Source organism: Elephantulus edwardii, unplaced genomic scaffold (genome assembly GCF_000299155.1).
Source record: "Elephantulus edwardii isolate Elephantulus edwardi_28Jun2011 unplaced genomic scaffold, EleEdw1.0 scaffold00001, whole genome shotgun sequence".
NCBI classification, from domain to species: Eukaryota; Metazoa; Chordata; class Mammalia; order Macroscelidea; family Macroscelididae; genus Elephantulus; species Elephantulus edwardii.
The window spans coordinates 27,572,155-27,594,082 of NW_006399751.1; the positions used below are offsets into that span (position 1 = coordinate 27,572,155).

General features: G+C 38.3%; 1 protein-coding gene across 3 annotated transcripts in view; it reads right to left on the minus strand.

Annotated features, from left to right (window-relative positions):
• Nucleotides 1-21,928, minus strand: part of ITGAV (integrin, alpha V) — a 123,415-nt gene that overhangs the window by 81,961 nt on the left and 19,526 nt on the right. For 2 of the 3 annotated variants that reach the window (XM_006878773.1, XM_006878771.1), the window contains exon 2: nt 17,246-17,376. In XM_006878773.1, the coding sequence (XP_006878835.1) occupies nt 17,246-17,376 (131 nt within the window). The remainder of the gene's footprint in view (nt 1-17,245; nt 17,377-21,928) is intronic. The other variant, XM_006878772.1, reaches the window with a different exon arrangement.

The following is a 21,928-nucleotide window of genomic DNA, read 5'->3' on the forward strand; positions in this document are numbered from 1 at the left end:
CAAATATAATCAGCAATAAGTATATACTATACCTAAGGTAAGACCAGCAATATCTTCTATTATTTTTATTTAAATTCTTTATTGTTTTACTCTTAAGTCTTATGCATCAACAAATAAATTTAAAAATAAAACAAGACTAAGTAAAGACGGATATGTATAAATAGCACCAAAACACTATGATAAAGCAGTAACTACATGGTGTCTATACATGTTCCATATACACACACATATATCCTCTTATTTTTAAAATAAAAACACTTTAAGCAAGTATTTTAAAAAGCATTAAAATTACTGGTATATATATATATATGTATGTATGTATGTATGTATGTATGTATGTAATTACATACCATTTTTCCCTTTAAAAATATGACAGGCACTATAAAATGATAGTTTCATTTTCAATTTTGTATAGTACATCAATACATAGCCATTTATAAAGGCTGTCTCTGGGGTCTGAGGTATAGGCGTACTGCTATGACAAGGTGACAAACTTTCTGAAAAATGGTATATAATAAAGAATTTTATTCTAATGAATATATACTTTTTAAGGTACCCAAAAATCATCTCTATGCCAACATGCAATTCATATCCAGCTTACTGATTCCAGTATTCAATATCTTTTATCTTCATCATGTAACTCTCATTGACAGACCTCATCTATTACTCTCTGACTAATCCTCTTATGTCAAACTAATCCTCATGCTGCTAGGAGAGGCTAGTCCTTGGAAAGGAACATCATGTTTGGAGAGGTGGAGGGACAGCAAAAGAGAGGAAGATCCTTAGCCAGGTTGATTGACAGAGTGACTGCAGCAATGGGTTCGAATGTGTCAGAGATTGTACGGATCACACACAACGGATAGGGTTCAGATCCGTTTTTCATACGGTTGCTCTGAGTCATACTCAACTCCACGGCATCTAATAACAACAATCCTCTTAAGACATCAATTTATTCAAACCACACCTTTGCTCAAGAGCTACTACTCATCTCCAAAACACAGCCAAACTTTAAATCACCATGTTTGCAATCACATAACCAAACAAAAGCGACCACGCACAACTGGATACAAGGCATTGGCATGCATTGGCACCCAAAACTTAGTGGGGAATCTTCCCTGAAAACATAATTCACTGCCTTAAATGCTTTGGCTTCTATCCAACATATTACATTTATTACCATAGAAAAGGCTCTACTCCCCAACTATTTTGCATATTAATGGCATACGCCTGGAATGCTCAGGGGGAAAGCTAGAGTAATACTGGCTGTGATGCTTAGTTCTACATTAACATGACTGGATTCTCAATGATCTAGAAGTTATGTAATGACAGCTCCATTTTCTAATAACCTCAACTTTACCTAATGGTTTGGTCACTGGACCCTAATCAAGTAGATACATGAAAAATTACTATATATTGAGTTGCTGATAAAACAAAAATTTCTATCAATAATTCTCAAAACATCCTGGAAGATTAGCACTACTCTCCCAAATGAATTACAGGAAGAAAGCATTTTACATAACAGTGGGGAAAAAATGAGGAAAAACTATACAACATAAACTAACAGCTGTTCTATACTACCACTTTAAAATTATGTAAAGAGGCATTGTTGCTAGTGAAACTCGGTGTCAAGTAGCAAGTAAATCAAGATAGCTTTGAAAAGGTAATGTCTATTTTGTTGTTGTTATGTGCCGTCAAGTCACTTGCAACTCATAGCGACCCTATCTACAACAGCCCTAAACTCTGCTCTGTCCTGTGACAATCGCACTGTCTCTGACACTCCCATCCCGATTACCCCAGTCACTGAATCAATCCACCTCACAGAGGGCCTTACCCTCCAGCGCTGTCCCCCCACCCTCCCAAGCACAATGTCCCTCTCCAAGGACCAGTCCCTCCTTACAACATGTCCAAAGTATGTTAGACGGAGCCTCAGAATCCTTGCCGCTTGGTTTAACCCTCTCCAGGCTGAATCTGTTTGTTTTCTCGGCAGTCCATGGTACACTTAATTCTCTTCTCCAGCACCAAAGCTCAAAGGCATCAATTCTCCTTCTATCCTCCCTAGTCATTGTCCAACTCTCTGATGCTTAACAAGTGATAGCAAAGACCACGGCCTATATCAGTGCACCTTAGTCTCCAGAGAGACACCACCGCTCTTTGGAGAGGTCCCTAACAGCAGACTTTCCCATGGCAAAACATCTTTTAATTTCCTGGCTACTGATGCCGGTTTTAAAATGTGTCTTCTATATTTTACTATTGTTATTACAAGCTGGTGAGTTAGAACCAACTCACAGCTGACTCTTCAGTTTTGAAAGACTGAAAATTGCATGGGAGGTTGCCGCGTTGTTGCCATTCATGCTTCCTGACACGTCAGCACCTGCAGCTCCTGCAGGAGGTGGTTACCCATCTTCCTCCCACAGAGCAGCTGGTGAATTCAAACTTCGCACCCACAGTTTAGCAGTGCCACTCCTTACCACTGGGCTCATACAATAATATCACACATGGGGACAATATAACACAAAGTTAACAGAGCAAACCATGATAGCTTTAGCCTCTCTTTTCATTTGCTCTGATCTGAATATTCAATATTCAACCTACTGGAATGTGACCAATAACATTTGTCTTTATTAGATGATGTTATCACCCTATAGTTAAATATTTTTGTGTTCAAACTTTGGACAAGACTATGTCACCTTTTTCTGAAAAGACAAAAGCTAAGAAAAATGCCACATTAGAAAGGAAAAGCTGTATACTTTTTAGAAGATAAATGTGTTTTTAGTTGCTTGGTTGGCATTTATTTTGCTATTACCCAGTGAATAAATAAATTAGTTACATCTTTAGAGGACTTAGCTTTCTGCTTTAAAGTGGTTAAACAATGCAGCTTTATCCTCAATAATAATAGGAAAAGATAATTTGCAAGTTTTCATTAACAGCTTTTGACCTCACATGTTAAACTTTTGCTCAATCACACTTCCTGAGAAAACTCTCCCAAGCTAACTCCATGAAGTATGTGAAAATCAGCAGCTTAGAGGAAGGTATTTCTTTGAACATTCATTTTAAAAAAATTTTAAAAAGCATCTAAACGCTAAGGCTATATAACAAGTAAGAGCAGCAGACAAGGTATCTACTTTCAAAGAGAGGTGATAATTAATAAGCTAACATGTCTTTTCAGAGAATCACAAATACTATGAAAAAGAACAATAATTTGAGAGAATATTATGAAGGGATAACTGACAGCTACTGGTCAATTTAATGTTACTGTGGCCAAAAAGCAGTGAGAGTGGGGGGAAGAATGCAAATATGCATCTACTAGTGAATGAATAAGCTTTTTTTTTAAAAAAAAAAAAATCTTTTCAATAGAATACCACTCAGTAATACAGAAAAGGTAGCAGAGATACACAGTACACATGTATGTATGCTCAAAGGAAAAAGTCCAACACAAAAGATAATACTGTGTAATTCTTATGTGAGAAAAGAAATAAATAGAAAAACGATATAAATTAGTGTTGAGGATGGGTAGTAACTAAAAATGGGCACTAGGTTCCCTTTTAGTGTGACGGAAATGCTATAAATTAGGTTATGACAATAGCTGTAAAGCACTATAAATAAGTATGCATGTATTTACTAATGACTGATTTTTTTAGATAAAACAGGTGACTGTTAAGGTGAGAAAATTTTTCAATTAAGCTGTTTAAAACTGGCAAGTAAAAGAGAGAGGTAACCAACAGAAATGCATGTACATAATATAGACACTTTTTCAAGGTAAAAAAATGTCTTCCGTAGAGCAGCAGACACAAAATAAAGCCAGATAATACCAGCATTCATTTTCTAAATAACATGTGTCTGGAAACCCTATGAACTTTGATACTGAGAGTTATAGAGGGGCTTCAAGCGTTTCGTTCATAAGGGTCGCTATGAGTTGTGCTAACTTGAACGCATTTCACAGCAACTCCAACTGGGAATCTACCCCAAAGAAACCATAACCGCCACCCAAGCAGATATATGTACACCCATGTTGATCGCAGCTTTGTTCACAATAGCAAAGATTTGGAAACAACCTAAGTACCCATCAACAAACGAATGGATAAAGAAACTGTGGTATATTCACACAATGTAATTTATGCTGCTTTGCAAAACAAGGAACCCATGAAATATTATACAAAATGGGTGACCCTGGAATATTATGCTGAGTAAACTATCTCAGTCACAAAAGGACAAATATTGCATAGAGCCACTGTTGTAAAATAGGACTGACATCAGGGTTGAGGGGAGACTGAGAGAGATGGAATAAATTATGTATACTGCATTAAGTGATCCAGGAAGTATTAAAAGAAGATGGAAAGAATATACTGAGTCACTGTATCAAAAGGAATTGGCAGACACAGAAGAATTTCATGAAACAACATATGAGCAAGAGCCTATGGTGATGAAAGAAGAAGTTCAAGCTGCTTTAAAGGAAGAGGCTAAAAATAAGGCCCCAGGAATAGATGGTATACCAATTGACATATTTCAGCTAACAGATGCTGCCCTGGACGTGCTCACCAAGTTATGTCAAGAAATCTGGAGAACAACCACTTGGCCAACTGACTAGAAGAGATCTATATATCTGTTCCCATTCCAAAGAAGGGTGACACAACAGAGTGTGGAAACTATAGAACAATATCATTGATTTCACATGCAAGCAAGATTCTACTGAAGATTATCCAAAAACGACTAGAACAGCAGCACATCAACAGAAAACTGCCAGAAGTCCAGGATGGGTTTAGAAGGGGTCGTAGTACTAGGGATATCGTAGCTAATGTTAGATGGATCTTAGCTGAAAGCAGGGAATACCAGAGGAATGTCTATCTGTGTTTCATTGATTATGCAAAGGTATTTGACTGTGTGGATCACAGCAAACTGTGGTTGACTCTGAGAAGAACGGGAATCCCAGAACACTTGATTGTGCTAATGTGAAACCTATACTTGGACCAAGAGGCAGTCGTCAGAACAGAGCAGGGCAACACTGCATGGTTCAAAATTGGGAAGGGCGTACTCCAGGGATGTGTCCTGTCTCCATATCTTTTCAACCTGTATGCAGAACAGATTATCTGGGAGGCGGGGCTCTATGAGGAGGAATGTCGCATCAGGAGTGGTGGAAGAACTATCAACAATCTGCATTATGCAGATGACACAACCCTGCTTGCTGAAACTGAGGAGGACCTGAAGCACTTGCTGCAGAGGGTCAAGGACTGCAGCCTTCACTATGGATTGAGGCTCAATGTCAAGAAGACAAAGATTCTCACCACTGGACCAATTGGCAGCATCAGGATGGATGGTGAAGAGATTGAGATTGTTCACAGCTTCAGTTTGCTTGGCTCCACAGTCAACACTCTTGGCACCAGTAGGCAGGAAATTAGAAGACGTATTGCGATGGGAAAGTCTGCTGTTAGGGACCTTTCCAAAGTACTGAAGAGCAATGTTGTCTCTCTGGAGACTAAGGTGCGTCTGATACAGGCCATGGTCTTTGCAATCGCTTGTTATGCGTCGGAGAGTTGGACAATGACTAGGGAGGATAGAAGGAGAACTGATGCCTTTGAGCTGTGGTGCTGAAGAAGAGTATTAAGTGTACCATGGACTGCTAAGAAAACAAATAGATTTATTCTGGAAAGGGTTAAACCAGGCTGCTCCTTGGTGGCAAGGATTCTGAGGCTTCGTCTAACGTACTTTGGGCATGTTGTAAGGAGGGACAGGTCCTTGGAGAGGGGCATCGTGCTTGGGAGGGTGGAGGGACAGCGCATGAGGGGAAGGCACTCTATGAGATGGATTGATTCAGTGACTGGGGTAATCAGGATGGGTTTATTAGAGACAGTGCAATTGGCACAGGACGGAGCAGAGTTTAGGGCCGCTGTACATAGGGTTGCTATGAGTTGCAAGCAACTCAATGGCACATAACAACAACAGCATTGAAACAGATGAGGGAGAGAACTGTTTAAAAGGAATATATGATTAGGTACTATTGTCATGACAGGAGTCCAGAATAAGAGCTGCATAGTAAAATGGACTTGGGTGGGAGGGATTGTATAACAATGAAAGAATTTTACTTTTCAAAGAGAAGAACAAACTGGGGCGGCGGGGGAGATGTTGGGCAAGGAAAAAAGTGCAGCAATGAATGAATGGAAGTCCAGAGTCTCTGCAAACTTTCATTAAAATTAATAATAATTAAAAAATTATGAGCAAAGACTTATTCCCACAGAAAATGCAAACTAAAACTAGATTTTTTTCATCTATTTGTCAAGTTTGGTCTGAACGTAGATGGTATCAATGTTTTAGCTTGCAAGTATATTCAAAAGTCTTCAAACACATCTAAATTTAATTTGTGAAATTAATCTTAAAAAGAATAAACATATGAGAAAAAATAGTATGTTCTAAGAATTGCTAGAATGATTTAAAAAAATCTCCACAGGGAGTAAATTATAGTTACATATATTTAAACACACATCCATAAATGCACACTACAATTAGTTATTTGGTTTTCCTTGTGTATTTGGGTATTTCTTATTTTTTAGTGTGTCTCAGTATTTCTTCACCAATGAACCTCTATTATTAGTTTGGTTTAAAGTGTTAAAAGTAATATGAACTAACCCACTGATCTTCATATGCAAAAAGTTAGAAGTTAACAGATGTTCTCTTAACTTTCCATGTTTTCATTTCACAAAGTAGTTTTACATCTTAAAATTCATGAGCACTGGCACTGAACAAACTCTTCCTAGCATTTATAAGCATTACTCTTTGTAGAGACTTATATTCTGTCAGAATCTAACTTTTAAAGTAAAGCAAAGCATAACTAATTTTTAAAAAATTTTTTTTATTTAAATAAAAAAAAATCTCCTATTACTTACGACCAAAATTGAATCCTAATCATTTATTTAATCTAGTAATAAATACAAGTTGAGTGTTCACTTCAGAAATTCTGATCACCCTAAATCTATTAGCGTTAATAAAAGAATTCTTTGCTTTATTAAAGTGTCTTCAATCATTACTAGATACACAATTGCATTAGCTTAAATGGCAAGAGAGTAATGCCCTGAGACCGCTAAGTGTTTTGAACCAAAGACTACTAAAAATTAATTTATTATATAATTTAGTTATAGAATTATCCCGTACGAACACATGGAAAGGCTATTAATTTCCACAGGACCACACAGAAACATTGTCTGAAGAAAACTGATTTTCAAATGCAAAAAAAAGGAGGGTTACCAAAGTAAAGAGAGCAACAGGCAGCTCATTTCAGGGACTGGCATTTGCTTTTTTATTTATTTAAGAACTTCCTACAAGCACAGTGGAAACAGAATCAAAATCTCCCTCTCCCCCTGCCTGCCGATGCTACTATGGAGCCCAGGACCAAGAATACAGGCCTTTTTAAAACATTCACTACTGGATCAATGAGGGTTTGTTTCTTCCTGATGATGAGAAGGAAATGCTCCTGAAAGCATTTAACATTTTAAGACAAAAACTCTTTACTGAAGATTGGTGGGTAGGGGGAAGTCATGCCAATGTTTAAATCTTAAAATAATGGATAGAATTCAGGTCAAAGTGGAATGGGATAGACTTGTGTGCATGTAGTTTCAGTAAGACAAATGTTTAAATATGTCCTAACAGTGTAATTCTTAGTCTTAGTAATAAAGGAATTATACTAAATGGTTTCTAGTATATTTTTATTGATTTCTAAAGGTCTCCCAGCTCTCTAATTGTGTGATTCTGTGCCAGGGATGACAAGTGGTATCAAGCCAAACATTTTCAATTAAAAAAATAATCCCTAGAGTATAAGCTTCCTGTTCATTATTAATGAACAGGAAGCTTCTTTTTCTATCGTTCTGAGCTTTTTCATTAAGAGAACATTCACAATTATAGCGCTACCAGACAGAAAATTCATCAAGATGAAGAGGTTAAACTTGGAAATTTTAAATTCAGCTTGATTAACTTAATTGTGATGAGATGAAAACTGTTTGGCAAGGAGACTAGAGGAACATAGTTCTGCCGGAGGGTCAGCTATGAGTTGGTCCTGACTTGATAGTACATAACAACAACTGTAGTCCCTACTAAAGGGAACTCTGGTGCCGTAGTCCTTGCGGGGTTCCACTGTTATCCTAAAGGGCTCTGGCCATACGAATCCAGCAGCACCTTTCCTAGAGTAAGAGATGGATAGTGTCTTCCTGTTAAAATACACAGCCTCCGAAACCCAATGAAGGGTCATTATTATTTGGAAGTGAGTCAGTGGCAGCAACTCTGAGTTTTTGTTTATGTTTGAGATTAAACACAAAACCTACTAATTCAGAAATTATTTGCACAATGAATTGGCATGATGCCCAGGGTTTGCTCAGTCTCTAAGCCCCTCTGCAAACAAATAGGAATAGTGATAGATACAGAGTAATCTGACCTCTGACCTAAGCAGGGACTCTGCTACAGGAAGGTGACATCCAGTCAAAGGAGTATTTTTAACAATCATGCAGATAAATAATATTTTTTTTAATAAAGAGGCTTGGCAGAGCAAAGAGATACAAGTCCTTCCTCAGGCAGCTGGGCATTCTATCATTTTAGGAAAGATCAACTATTGAGAAAGTTGGGAGAGTATTAGCTCATTAGTACCATCTGTTTCTCTTAAAAAAATGAAAATACACTGCAAGGAAACGTTTACCAAATGTTACTGTTATACAGGGTAAAATGTAAATCAGTGCAGTCTCAATGATGCAAATATAAATTCACGTATATTATCTTTAATAATCCTTACTATATATATACATATTATCAGTAAACTCTGTTACATTTATGTGAGATAGGAAGCCACAGTCATCCACACATTCTCTTTATCTTTTCAAAACTTATGTACTTCCTCTCTGGGAGGCTATTATTGTGTGTCAATGTGGCCATGCTGCTGATGTGCACTGGGAGTCAGAACCAAATCACAGCTGAGGCGCTAGCAGGTTTTTAGAGGCAGTAAATCACACAGACGACTGGCCATCTTTCTTATGTGGAACAACTAACTGGTGGTTTCAAATCATGTACCTTTGGGTTTGCAGTGTAATTCCTTAGCACTAAGCCATCAGAGCTCCCTAATGTGAGTGTATTCCACAGTATGCTGTTGTTACGTGTCATCAAGTTGCCTGTGTCTCACAGTGACCCTATGCACAAAAGTTCTGAACTCTGTCCTACCCTGAGCCAGTTTCACTATCTCTGACACACCCATCCCCTTGACCTCAGTTACTGTGTGTCAATACATCTCATTGAGGGTTGTCTTCTCTTGTGCTGACCCTACACCCTTCCTAGCATGATGCCCCTCAGGGACTGGTCTTTCTTGGCAACATGCTCAAAGTATGTGACATGGAGGCTCAAAATCCTTGCCTCTAAAGAGAAATTTGATTCCACCCTCTCCAGGATAAACTTGTGTGTTCTCTTGACCATCTATGGAATGTTCCACACTCATCTCCAGCACCACGACTTAAAGGCATTGATCCTTCTTCTATCATTGTTAGTCATTCATTGTTCAGCTCTCTGACGCATAGCAAATAACTGCAAAGACCATGACCTAGATCAGGCATATTTTAGTCTCCAGACTGACATCATTACTGGTTAGCATTCTAGAGAGGTCTCTGATGGCTGATTTTCCCAATGCATTTCACCTTTTCCTTTTCTGATTTCTGGTGCCAAAAGCTGATTGTGGAGTCAAGCATTCTGAAATTACTAACAACCTCAATCTCTATCTATCATGGTGCAGCCAATTGGTCCAGTGGTGAAAATCTATGTCTTCTTGATGTTGAGCTCCAATCCATACTGAAGACTGCTGTCCTTGACCTTCTGCAACAAATGCTTCAGCTCCTCCTCAGTCTCAGCGAGCAAGGTTGTGTCTGTCATCAGCTTATCATAGGCTGCTGAGGAGTCTTCCCCCATGTCTGATGCAGTATTTCTCCTCATAAAGTCCACCCTCTCAAATGATCTGTTCTGCATATAGATTGAAAAGGTATGGAGACAGGTGGAATGTAGCCCTGAGGCACTCCTTTCCTGATTTTGAATTATGCAGTGTTTCCTTCCTCTGTTCTGACGACTATTTCTTGGTCCAAGTATAGGTTTCTCATGAGCACAATCATGTGCTCTGGAATTCTCATTCTTCTAAAAGGTCAGCCACAATTTGTTCTGATCCACACATTCAATTGCCTTTGCATAGTCAATGAAACAGACATTCTTCTGGTATTTTCTTCTCTCAGCCAAGATCCATCTGATATTGCTGTAAATGTTAACATCTATGGACCTCTGGTGGCCTAATGGTAAAAAGCTTCACTGTCAATCTTTCCTTGAACTGTAAGTTACCATGTACCCACACGGCTCACGGTAACAAAATAAAATGATTAAGGGTAAGTCTCCTCAAGTGTATAGATCACATTCATTGTATTTATGTTTAGACTGTCTGGCAAAAAGCCAGAAAGCTTTTTTTTTTAGATTTTAATGAAAGTTTTAAAGAACTGGGCTTTCCATGAATTCATTGTTGCACATTTTCCTCCCCGTTCCCCCTCCCCCTATTTGTTTTTTATTTTTAGTAAAAAAGTTCTTTCATTGTTATGCAGTCCCCTCCACCCTGCCCTGGACCACTTTACTATGCAGCTCTTATTCAGGACTCTTGCCATGCCAATAATACCTAATCATATATTCCTTTTACACAGTTCTCGCCCTCATCTGTTTCAAAGCCATGTATATTGTACATTATTTATCCCCTCTTTTCTTAAGTTTCCTCTCAAGCCCCATATCAGTCCCATTCTATAGTAGAGACATTATACAGTATTTGTCTTTTTGTGACTGAGATATTTCACTCAACGTAATGTCCCCCACGGTCACCCATTTTGTATAATATTTCATGAGTTCTTTTTTTGTTCAGTGCTGCATAACATTCCATTGTGTGAATATACCACAGCTTCTATATCCATTTGTTTGTTGATGGGCACTTGGGCTGTTTCTAACTCTTTACTACTGTAAACAAAGCAGCACCAAACATGGGTGTGCATCAGAAAGCTTTCTGACAGATCTCCATCTGGCTATCTATCTGGCTTTGGATCTGGCCTGCTAACACCAAACTCTTAAGTATACAATGTCAAATGTCTGCAATCCTGCTTCCTAACATTGACCTCGGACAAGTCAGCTTTGGAAGCTGGCAGCATCTAAACTCAGCAGTCAGAGACCCTGCAAGCCTGCTAGGAGCCTGCTGAGGACCCAGATTCTACCTATCCAGCTGCCTCCAGCCTGTGGTCTGACCTACAGACCTGGGACTTGTCTCTACAAGTCTGTGAACCATTTCCTTTAAATCAATTTCTTCTTCCTCTCTTTCATGTATAGTAAGTTTGATTGAAGGTTGAGTGTTGGGGTTTTTCTCCCCTTCTCTAAAGAATCTAGCCTAAAACACACACAGCACTAGTATAAACATGGTATCAACACTAGTTCACTAGTATAGTGCTTTGTTATATATTGTACAGCCTTTATATACATTGTGCGGCCTTTGTTCACTAGTATAGCGCTTCACTGTACATTCACCCACATTGTAACATTTGAGCTACATAACTACCCTGTAGGATAAGATTACTGATAGATGAACGGGAAAACTGAGGTTGGTGAACATAGGTTACTTGTCCAAATCACACCAGTACCTGTTAGACCCTAAGTCCAAGCCAAACATAGCCTAAGTCCAGTTTCCGTTCCTTATAAACATATCTGACAAAATGAAAAGAGCAAGAGAGCCAACAATGCCACAAATAGATACATGTTAAGAGGGGTTATTCCTTGAAAAGGGACATCATGTTTAGAGAGGTAGAGAGTCATCAAAAGAGAAGACGATGAAATGGGTGGATACAGTAACTATGGCAGTGGGCTTGAGTGTGTCGGAGACTATGAAGCTGGGACAGGATGAGGCAGGTTCAGATCTTTATTCATAGGGTTGCTATGCTTTGGATTTGACTCAATACCTATCAATAACAACATAAGAGCACAGCTCTTCCCTGAAACAGTATGAAGTGCAATCAATTCATAATAACAAAACACATAAGAGTCAGGAAATATGCAGATGACAAAATCTTGCTTTTTTAAATGCAAAGAGACTTGCTTCAGTTTTCTGTAGGTAGATAGATGTCCAATTTTGCCAGCACCATTTATTGAAGAGGCTGTCATTTCCCCAATTAATAGGTTTTGCTTCCTTGTCAAATACCAACCGACTATAGGTAGATGGGTTGATTCCTGGGTTCTTGATTCTACTGTGTCGGTCAAGTGTCTGTCATTGTACCAGTACCATGTTCTTTTGGTTACTACGATTGTGTTACTATGGTTTTGACATCAGAGAGTGCTATGCCACCCACTTCATTTTTATTTTTCAGAAGAGCTTTGTTTATTGCGGGTCTCTCTCCTTTCCAAATAAACCTGCCAAATGTCTTTTCTATCTCTTGAAAAATGAGTTTGGTGTCTGTGTCAGGATTATGTTGAAAATGTAGATTGCTTTTCATAGGATTGTCACTTTCACAACTTTGAGTTTTCCTATCTGTGAATAGGTTCCACATCTCACACTATCCACAAAAATCAACTCTGTGTTCAAAGAATAAGAAAAGTTCTGGAAGGATAAAAGAAACTATTTCCTACTGGTAAGAAGCTGCTCTGCAATCCAGATGTGAGTAGTTCAAATCCATCTGAAGCTATGCTGGAGAAGGAGAGGCAATCTCCTGTACCAGTCAGATCCAATTTGACATACACACACAAAAAATAATAAATTTTTTTTAAAAGAAACTATTTTTTAAAAAATGATACAAAAAAACCCCCTGCCTCTTACTTGGAAATTTCCTTTACCACGATTCTTAACACATTTTCAGTACACAAAAAAAAATTTAAAAAAAAATATGAAGGCAAATTTCAAAATGGACCAGTACTCAATCACACTGTTGTGTTCTGTGCTGAGTCAAAACTGAATCACAGCTGATCCTGCATCAAGTTTTCAAGGGCTGTAAATCACACGGGAGGAAAATGTCCATCCTTCTCTCTTGGAGCAGCTGACAGATCTGCCTGTTTTTGTATTGGCAGTAAAATTCCTTACCCACGAGCCCATCAGAACTCCCTAAATTATACTGTAGTTCTAGAAAACTTATGGTGCTGAAGGCAACAAAAGATAAGATTTCACACAATCAAAATACATCTATGGCTCTATTTTATTAAAATTCATGTTTTGTTAGAAGACATAAATGCCCTGACCAACAATAATATGAATCACAAGTATTTCTCCAGTTGTGATAAAGTCTTTTGCACACACAAATTTTATAGCTTTTCATATGAGTCTTATGTGTGTGGAGGGAGCAGGAGGAGAACACAGTTTAATGCCAATGATTTCAAATGGAAAAACCACAAGCAATATGATTTCCATTACAAGCTGGCTTCATAGCTGACAATTCTTTTTGGAAATCATGATGTCAAATGGAACAGCCAACATCACGATTCCTGTTCCATATTTTTATTATGATTCCCTGAATCAATCTATGTCAGAACATGGAAAACAGATTGATTTTTTTCAGGCTATTTTTCCAAAGTGCTTTACCAAATCATGTAAAATTACAATATATTTTTTTTAAAGCTTCCGTGAAATGTCACATTATTTCTTTGAAGAGTTATTATGTTTTCACAAATGTATATGCACATATGCATGCTATTGTTATTAGTTAGCCATCGAGTCAAGTAGGACTCATAGTGATGCTATGAACGATAATGAATCCTTCCCTATCCCGTGCCATCCTTATCATCTCTGACATACTTGAACCTACTGCTTAGTCACTGGGTCAATCCATCTTGTTGTGGGTTTTCCTCTCTCTTGCTGACTCATTACCTTTATGTATTCACATTATGTTCCTTTCCAACGAACGGGCCCTCCAAACAACATGCTAAATGTGTGTGAGATGAAGCTTTACCTTCATCTTTACCTCCAAGAAGCACTCTGGCTTCACTTTCACAAAGACTTATCTCTTTGTTCTTTCACTAGTCCATGGGATATTTAGTACACTTCTCTGATACAACTCAAAAGGCATCAATTCCTATTCCATCAACCTTACTCATTCTCCAGCTCTCAGCAGTGTAGCAAGTGAATGAAAAGACCAAGGCTTGAATCAGGAGCACCTTATCTTTAACATCACTGTTCGTTGGTACTTTGAAGAGGTCCCTATCAGCAGACTTTCCCAGTGCAATACACCTTCTGATACCAAAGGTGTTTATTGTGGGCCCAGTGATGAGGACTTCTGTATTTTTGACATTAAGAGCAATTCATATTGAAGGGTGTAGTCTTAGAACTTCTGCAACAAGTGCTTCAAGTCCTCTTCACTTTCAGCAAGCAAGGATGTGTCATCTGCATAACATACTGATGAGTCTTCCTCCAAGCCTGTTAGCACATTCTTCTTCTTAGACTCTAGTTTCTTGAATGAATTGCTCAGCATACATACTGAACAGGTATGGAGAGGACTCAGCCCTAATACTCCTTTCTCGATTTTAAACCATGCAGCGTTTTCTTCCTCTGTTCAGATAATAGGTTCCTGGTCTCTGCATAGGTTGTATAAGAGCATAATTAAGTGTTCGAGGATCCCTGTCCTTTTTTAACTTTAGCAAACTACTGAAATTTGAGAAGATTACAAAAATTTAGCAAATGTTCTTTGAAGGGGTTGTTATTATCCACCACCAAATGAATTATGTCTAATAGCTACACTATGCACAACAGAATGAAACTGCAAAAAAAAAAAGAAAAAAAAAAAGAATGAAACTGCCAGGTCTTACACTATCTTGCTATTTTGAACTCAGTGGAATAGTTGCTGTGTCAATTCATCTTCTTGAAGGTCTTCCTCTTTTTCTCCAATCTTCTTATTTATTTATTTTCTTATTTATTATTTTCCAAGAACTGATCTCTTCTGATAATAAGTTCAAATTATGGAAGGAGGTCTCAACATCTTCTCTTCTAAGCAATGATTATACTTTTCTTACAAGAAAAATTCATTTCGGAGCCCTGGTCACTTAGTAGTAAGGGACAGCACTGCCAGTGCAAAGGTATGTCGTTCAAATCCACTAACTACTCCATGGAAGACAGATGGATCATCTCCTCCCTGAGATTTACTGACTCGTAGAACCTGCTGAGGGGGTCAGCTATGGGTTGGGTCCAACTTGATGGTACACAACAACAATGTCATTAATGCTAAAATTTAAAAATAAAATCTGTGGGGGGGGGAAGGAACATGGGAATTGTATACTAATGAAAGAATTTTTTTCCTTTTTTTTTCTCTCTCTTCGGAGGGGGAAGAGAGCTGGTGGGGAGGGGTGGGCAGGGAGAAAATTGCGGCAATGAATGAATGGAAATCCAATACCTCTGTAAAAAAAAAAAATTTAAAAAAAAAGAAAAATTAAATTCTTCTTCTAGAAGTTCATTAAATACTGTATTTTCTTAGCTAATACCCTGATTCAAAGGCATCAAATCTTCTGTCTTCCTTATTCATTGCCCAGTTTTCTGTGCATATGAAAAGACTGAAAATAACCAGCCTCAGTCAGGCACACCTTAAGAGTTGTATCTTTGCTTCTTAACACCTTAAAGAGGTCTTTTGTAACAAAGTTGCCTGGTGGAATTTGGCTAGTATTCCAACACTTTACCTACTCTGCTGCCAGGACTCTCTGGTAAAATCTAAGTGTAGAAAACTGTCAATTCCAATCAAACCTAACATGTATGAACAAACACAAACCAATCTCATTACTGTGGGGCCAGTTCCTATTCACAATGGCCCTGTTTCGAGTTTCTGAGGCTGTAAATGCTTTTTTTTGCACCCACAACTGTATATTTACCTGTTTATTATTATTATTTGTTTGGGATTTTTATTATTATTCATTTTAATGAAATTTTTTAAAAAAATTATCATTTGCTTTTCTTAGTGCTATTTTTAGGAGCTTTAATTGTGTATCTATGTAAAATCCTTGACAATTTCAATCTTGCCTCTATATATCAAGATGTTGTTCACTGGTCCAGTTATGATTTCCTTTATGCTAAAGGCTGCACTCTTTGACTTTCTTACGTGTTTCAAGGCCCTCTTTACATTCAACCAGCAAGATTATGTCATCAGCATGTTGTATATTGCTAACGAGTCTTCCTCAAATCCTGGTATCCCATTCATCTTCTTATAATTTAGCTTCTCAAATTAAGTAAGTTTCATGAGATGATACAATCCTGACATCCATTTCCTGGTTTTAAACATTGCCATTATCTCCTTGTTCAGATTGAAAAATTGCCTCCTGGGTTTACACAGAGGTTCTGTATATAATCTGTATACAGTACAATCAAGTATTGTGGAATTCCCACTCTTTGCAATATTAGTAATAGTTTGTTACACTTCACACAACTAGATACCTTTTCATAGGTAAACACAAGTAAACTTTCAATATGACCCATCAGACATCATATCATATTCTTCACTCCACGTATTTTACTGAACCCATCTTGAACCTTTAGCAGTTCCTTGTCTACATTCTGCCTGCTGTAACTATTTTTAATTTTTCTTTTTAAGTAACTCCCACATGTTGTTGGGTCTCTTTTCTTTTCAATAGGAACTTTCAGTTGGCCAGGCAGCTAGTTGTCTTCTAAATTACTTGGCAAATCTAAGTTTTTCTAGCATCTGCCTGCTAAAACCTCCTCAATGGTATGTCATCAATTCCTGGAAGTAATTTTGCAACAATGCTTTCTTTGCAGCTTGAACTTCTTCTTTCAACACTATCAGTTCTTGGTCATATGTTACTCCTGATATAGCTGGACAAGCAGTAATGGATTTTGGTACAGAGAGTCCGTGTATTCCTTCCATCTTCTCTGGATGCTTCTGGGGTCATTCAACTTTTGCCCGTGTTGCTGTGAAGTGCCACTGAGTCTGTTCCAACTCAAGTAACCTTATGTACAACAGGATGATAGACTGCCTAGTCCTGCTCTATCCTCATAATTATTTTCTATTTTTGACCCCATTTTTCCAGTCACAGTTTACCCATAGAATATTTTAATATTGCAACTCAAGACTTGGACACCCACCCCCCCCACCCCCGCCCTTTCTGTTTCTTCAGCTTGAGAAATGCCTACTATGTCCTTCGGTTTTAGTTTTCTAACTTCTATTTTATTTAATTATTACATTCAAACTAAAATTAAGAAAATCATATGGTATAAATGAAAAGAAATAATACTTGCATTAACATTTACCTGTTGCATCAAATTCAATTGGTTGGCACCGCCGGTTAGAAGACCAGTCACATTTGAGGACTTGCCCTCCTTCCACAATCCCAGGCTGTGTAGTGTTGGCTTTGGGAGCTCCCACCAGGAGAAACATCCTACTAAAATAAAAAAGAAGAGGTAATATTTTAAATAGCATAAACTATACTGAATGACTTATTAGGAACAATTATGCTCATAATATCACCCACAAATATTATCTTTTATTGAACCAATAGCAGAGTTTTTATTAGATTAATTACATTCTCCTCTATATGTTATCTGACATAGTCTAGTAATCCAAGATTGCGTTACTGTTGTTGTTATGTCCCACCAAGTCACTTGCAGCTCTGAAGCCTGCACCATCTTCAGCCAATCTCATTGTTTCTGACACACTTACTCCCATTACCCCAGTCACTGAATCATCTATCTCATCAAGGGGCTTCCTCTCCTACGCTGTCCCTCCACCCTCCCAAGTATGACGTTCTTCTCCAAAGTATGTCAAACAAAGCTTCAGAATCCTTTCCTATAAGGAGCAGCCTGGTTTCATCCTCTCTAGGATGAACGTGTTTGCTCTGTAGTTTCTGAACTACAGTCCAAGTCTATAGTAATTCAGTAGATGGTAACTTCAGAAGTGCAAGCTGGTCAAATTGTATATAAACATATGACATTTGTTACATGTTGATTACTACTACTACTTTCTCTGCGATTTATTGCTGTTGAGGCAGAACTGAATCAAAGGTGACCCTCCACAGGGTTTTCCGAGGCTGTAAATCACAGGATTTTGGATTTGTTTATCTTTCTACTAAAGAATGGCTCTGAGATTCAACCATCAGAGAGGCATCACCTTCGGATTAGTCAATCCAAAAGTCTATAAAACTGCACCGCCAGAATGACTCTTGTACCTCAATAAAACTATTTAAAAATGTACTGTGGCTAAAAACAGGAAATTCTGTCATGCTGTTGGTTTTTGTTGTTATTGTTTTTTGCATACATACAAAAGAGAGCTCTTGTGGCCTGGTGGTAAGAAGCTGTGCTGCACTCCCAAAGGTATGCAGTTTGAGGCCACCAGCTGCTCCACTGGAGAAGGATGGGCAACCTCCTCCCCTGTGATTAACTGCTTCTTAAAACCTGCTGGATGGTCAACTATGGGTTGGTTCTGACTCTACAGTACACAACAACAACATCATCATACACTGTTGTTGTTGTTATGTGCCATGAGTTGCTTGCGACTCATAGCGACCCGATGTACAACAGCCCTAAACCCTGTTCTATTCTGTGCCAATTGCACTGCCTCTGACACACCCATCCCGATTACCCCAGTCACTCAATCAATCCACCTCATAGAGGGTCTTCCCCTCCTCCACCCTACCAAGAGGTCCTCTCTCCAAGGACCTGTCCCTCCTTACAACATGTCCAAAGTATGTCAGACAAAGACTCAGAATCCTTGCCTCTAAGGAGTAGCCTGGTTTAACCCTCTCCAGGATGAATCTGTTTGTTTTCTTGGCAGTCCAGGGTACATTCAATACTCTTCTCCAGCACCACCGTTCAAAGGCATCAATTCTCCTTCTAGCCTCCTTAGTCATTGTCCAACTCTCTGATGCATAACAAGTGATTTGAAGCCTGTATCAGACGAACTTTAGTGTCCAGAGTGACACCATTGCTCTTCAGTACCCTGGAGAGGTCCCTAACAGCAGTATGGATTGAAGCTCAATGTCAAAAAGACAAAGATTCTCACCACTGGACCAACTGGCAGCATCAGGATGGATGGTGAAGAGACTGAGATTGTTAACAACTTTAGTCTGCTTGGCTCCACAGTCAACACTCTTGGCACCAGCAGCCAGGAAATCAAAAAACATATTGTGATAGGAAAGTCATTAGACATACAAAGTAGTTAAAGATGTCAAGGACAAAAGATCACTTCTCTAAATAATCAGGTTCGCTGCAGGAAACAGAATGGGAGAGCAGAAAATAAGAACTAAAGGGACAACTCATCACAAGAAATTGATGTAGTCTCCTAAAACCGTAAACACAGATAAGAATAAAGGAGAAAACTACATAAAACAAGGTAGGGTTTAGGGACTCGTTCTCCTCGCTTTAATAAAGGAATTTAAAGTACAACCAGAGAAGGAGAAATGAAGAAGTGATGCATGTAGACAGAAACAATAAAAAACAAACAAGCAGGCTGAAGATGAAGAGTGGCATACGTTAGAAATAACTCATAAATGACAAGAATTTTTCCCCTAGTTTGTATACTCTGGATTATCCAAAGCACTAGAAAATAGAGGCAATGAACGTATTTACCACCCATTTCCTATATGCTGAGGGAGAAAAAGCAAATAACTATATATTAAAATGTGGTCACTCTAGACATTATCATTTTCCCACCAAGGATCCTGCTTGAGAACAAGCACTAGCTATTTACTTAATAATGAGTAAAAAATTTATCTTAGAAGATTTATCAATTCCTGGTCTTATAAAATAAACAAAGGTTCAAAAACTAGAGGTCCTTTTTTTTTTTAAAGTTTATAGATACCTTTTCTTTGGCAGTTTCTATTCCTAAAGGGGCTGAAGGGAGATAGAGATGGAGTGTCTCATGTACATAGAACAGACACACTAAAAAAACCCCAAAACAAACAAACAAACAAACAACAAAAAATCACCACCAGAAACCACAAAGGAACCACCTCAAGCTCACCGCCAAGGAGTAGGAGCTGACTCAGGGCTAACCTTCCAGTGGGTTCCTGAAGCTGTAAATCACACAGAAGGAGACTGCCCATCTTTCCTTAATTTAGCCTCTGGTATATTCGAACTGTCAGAAAGGCAAGGCCACTTGGGAAGGCAGCTTAACTCCTTGCAGTCTAAAATTTTGGGCACTAAAAATACCAGCATGAGTCAAGGAACTTTGGTCTCTGCTCTCCATAGTTTTCATTCTGAAGTTGGAAGTGAGGAGAAAAAAAGAAAATTACTGTTAGTAACCTTAAGAAAATAAACAAGGGTTGAGAAAGCTATTATTCAGGAATGAGGCAGAGAAATCTCTAGATAAAGGAGTTATCTCTAGGAATGGAGAGCCTTCCTTTAGATAAGGGAAGTCTTTCTTAGGAAGCTATCTTTAAGAAATAGGGAAGAGAGACTTTTTTATGGTAAAGGAATATGGGAACTTATTTCAAAGGAATTCATTAATAATAGGCTAAAATAAGATTATAAAGAACATACCATAAACTGCCAGAAAAAGGAACAGATCGTTCCAGAAGTGTAGCCAGAATGTTCCTTAGAAGGAACTCCTCTTACATATTTTAGACAAGTAACCAAAAAGGACTAGTCCACAGAAAACATCATGTTTAGTATAGCAGAGTCATAAAAAAGAGTTAGATCTTAATGAGAAGGAAGACCACTGGCTGCAACAATGGACTTAAACACAGCAACAATTGTGACAATGGTACAGGATTGAGGAGGATTTTAGACTGGACAATAGTAAAAAAGTGGGGGGACAGGTGTGATGAAAAGGTGAGAAGTTCTAGGAACTCAGGGAGCTCTGGTGGCTTAGTGGTAAGGAGTTGCCTAGTTATCCCAAAGGCATCAAGTTCAAATCCACCAGACACTTTAAGGGAGTACATCCTACTATTTCCCCCTGTGTGATTTACTGTTGCTGAAAATTTGCTGGAGGGTCAGCTATGGGTCATTTTCAATTTGGCAGTGCATAACAACAGGAACTACAAGAGAGATGTGGCTAGGGCAAGACAGGAGTGTCATTAGATAAAATGGGGAGCTTTTAGAACACGTTAAATTTTTTTTTATTTGATACTAAGAACAAAAGACAGTCACAAAAAGACAAATACTGCATAACACCACTGTTATAAAACGGAACTGGCATGGGGGTTGGAGAGAAACTAAAAAAAAAATAGGGGACAAATAATGGACACTGCATTAGAACAAATAAAGAACTGTTTAAAAGGAATATATGATTAGGCATAGTTTGTATGACAAAAGTCCAGAATAAGAGGTGGACTGTGGGAGGGCTGGAAGGAAATTATGCAACAATGAATTCTTTTTTTTGTTGTTGTTGTTTTTTAAAGTGAACTGGGATGACAGATAGGAAAACGTGCAAAAATGAATGAATGAAGTTCTAATTCCCCTCACAGAACACCCAGGGAATTAGAACTGCCCACCTTTTAATTAGCAACCTGATATAGGATGTTAATCCTACAGAGCTGTTCCAATCTGTCCTACAGGGGGTCTATGAATTGTCAGTGGGTATCGTTTTGGTTTAAGATCAACCTTAGATATACTGAGAATATCAGCGTAGAACTCATGAGTTGACAGGGTGGGATGGGGGTGGGGGTGGGGAGGCACACAGGAAGTAAAGAGAAGGCACCAAAGAGTGATCTCTGAGGAACAACAATTTTAGGAGACAGACAGAAGAGAACAGAAGCCCATCAACAAATGAATGGATAGAGAAGCTGTGGTATATTCACACAATGGAATACTATGCTGCCATTGAAAAACAAGGAACTCATGCAATATTATTCAAAATGGTTGACTCTGGAGAACACTATGCTGAGTGAAATATCCCAGTCACAAATGGACAAATATTGTATGGTGCCACTGTTGTAGAATGGGACTGACCTTGGGGTTGAGGAGAGACTGAGTAAGATGGGTTCAATAATGTATATT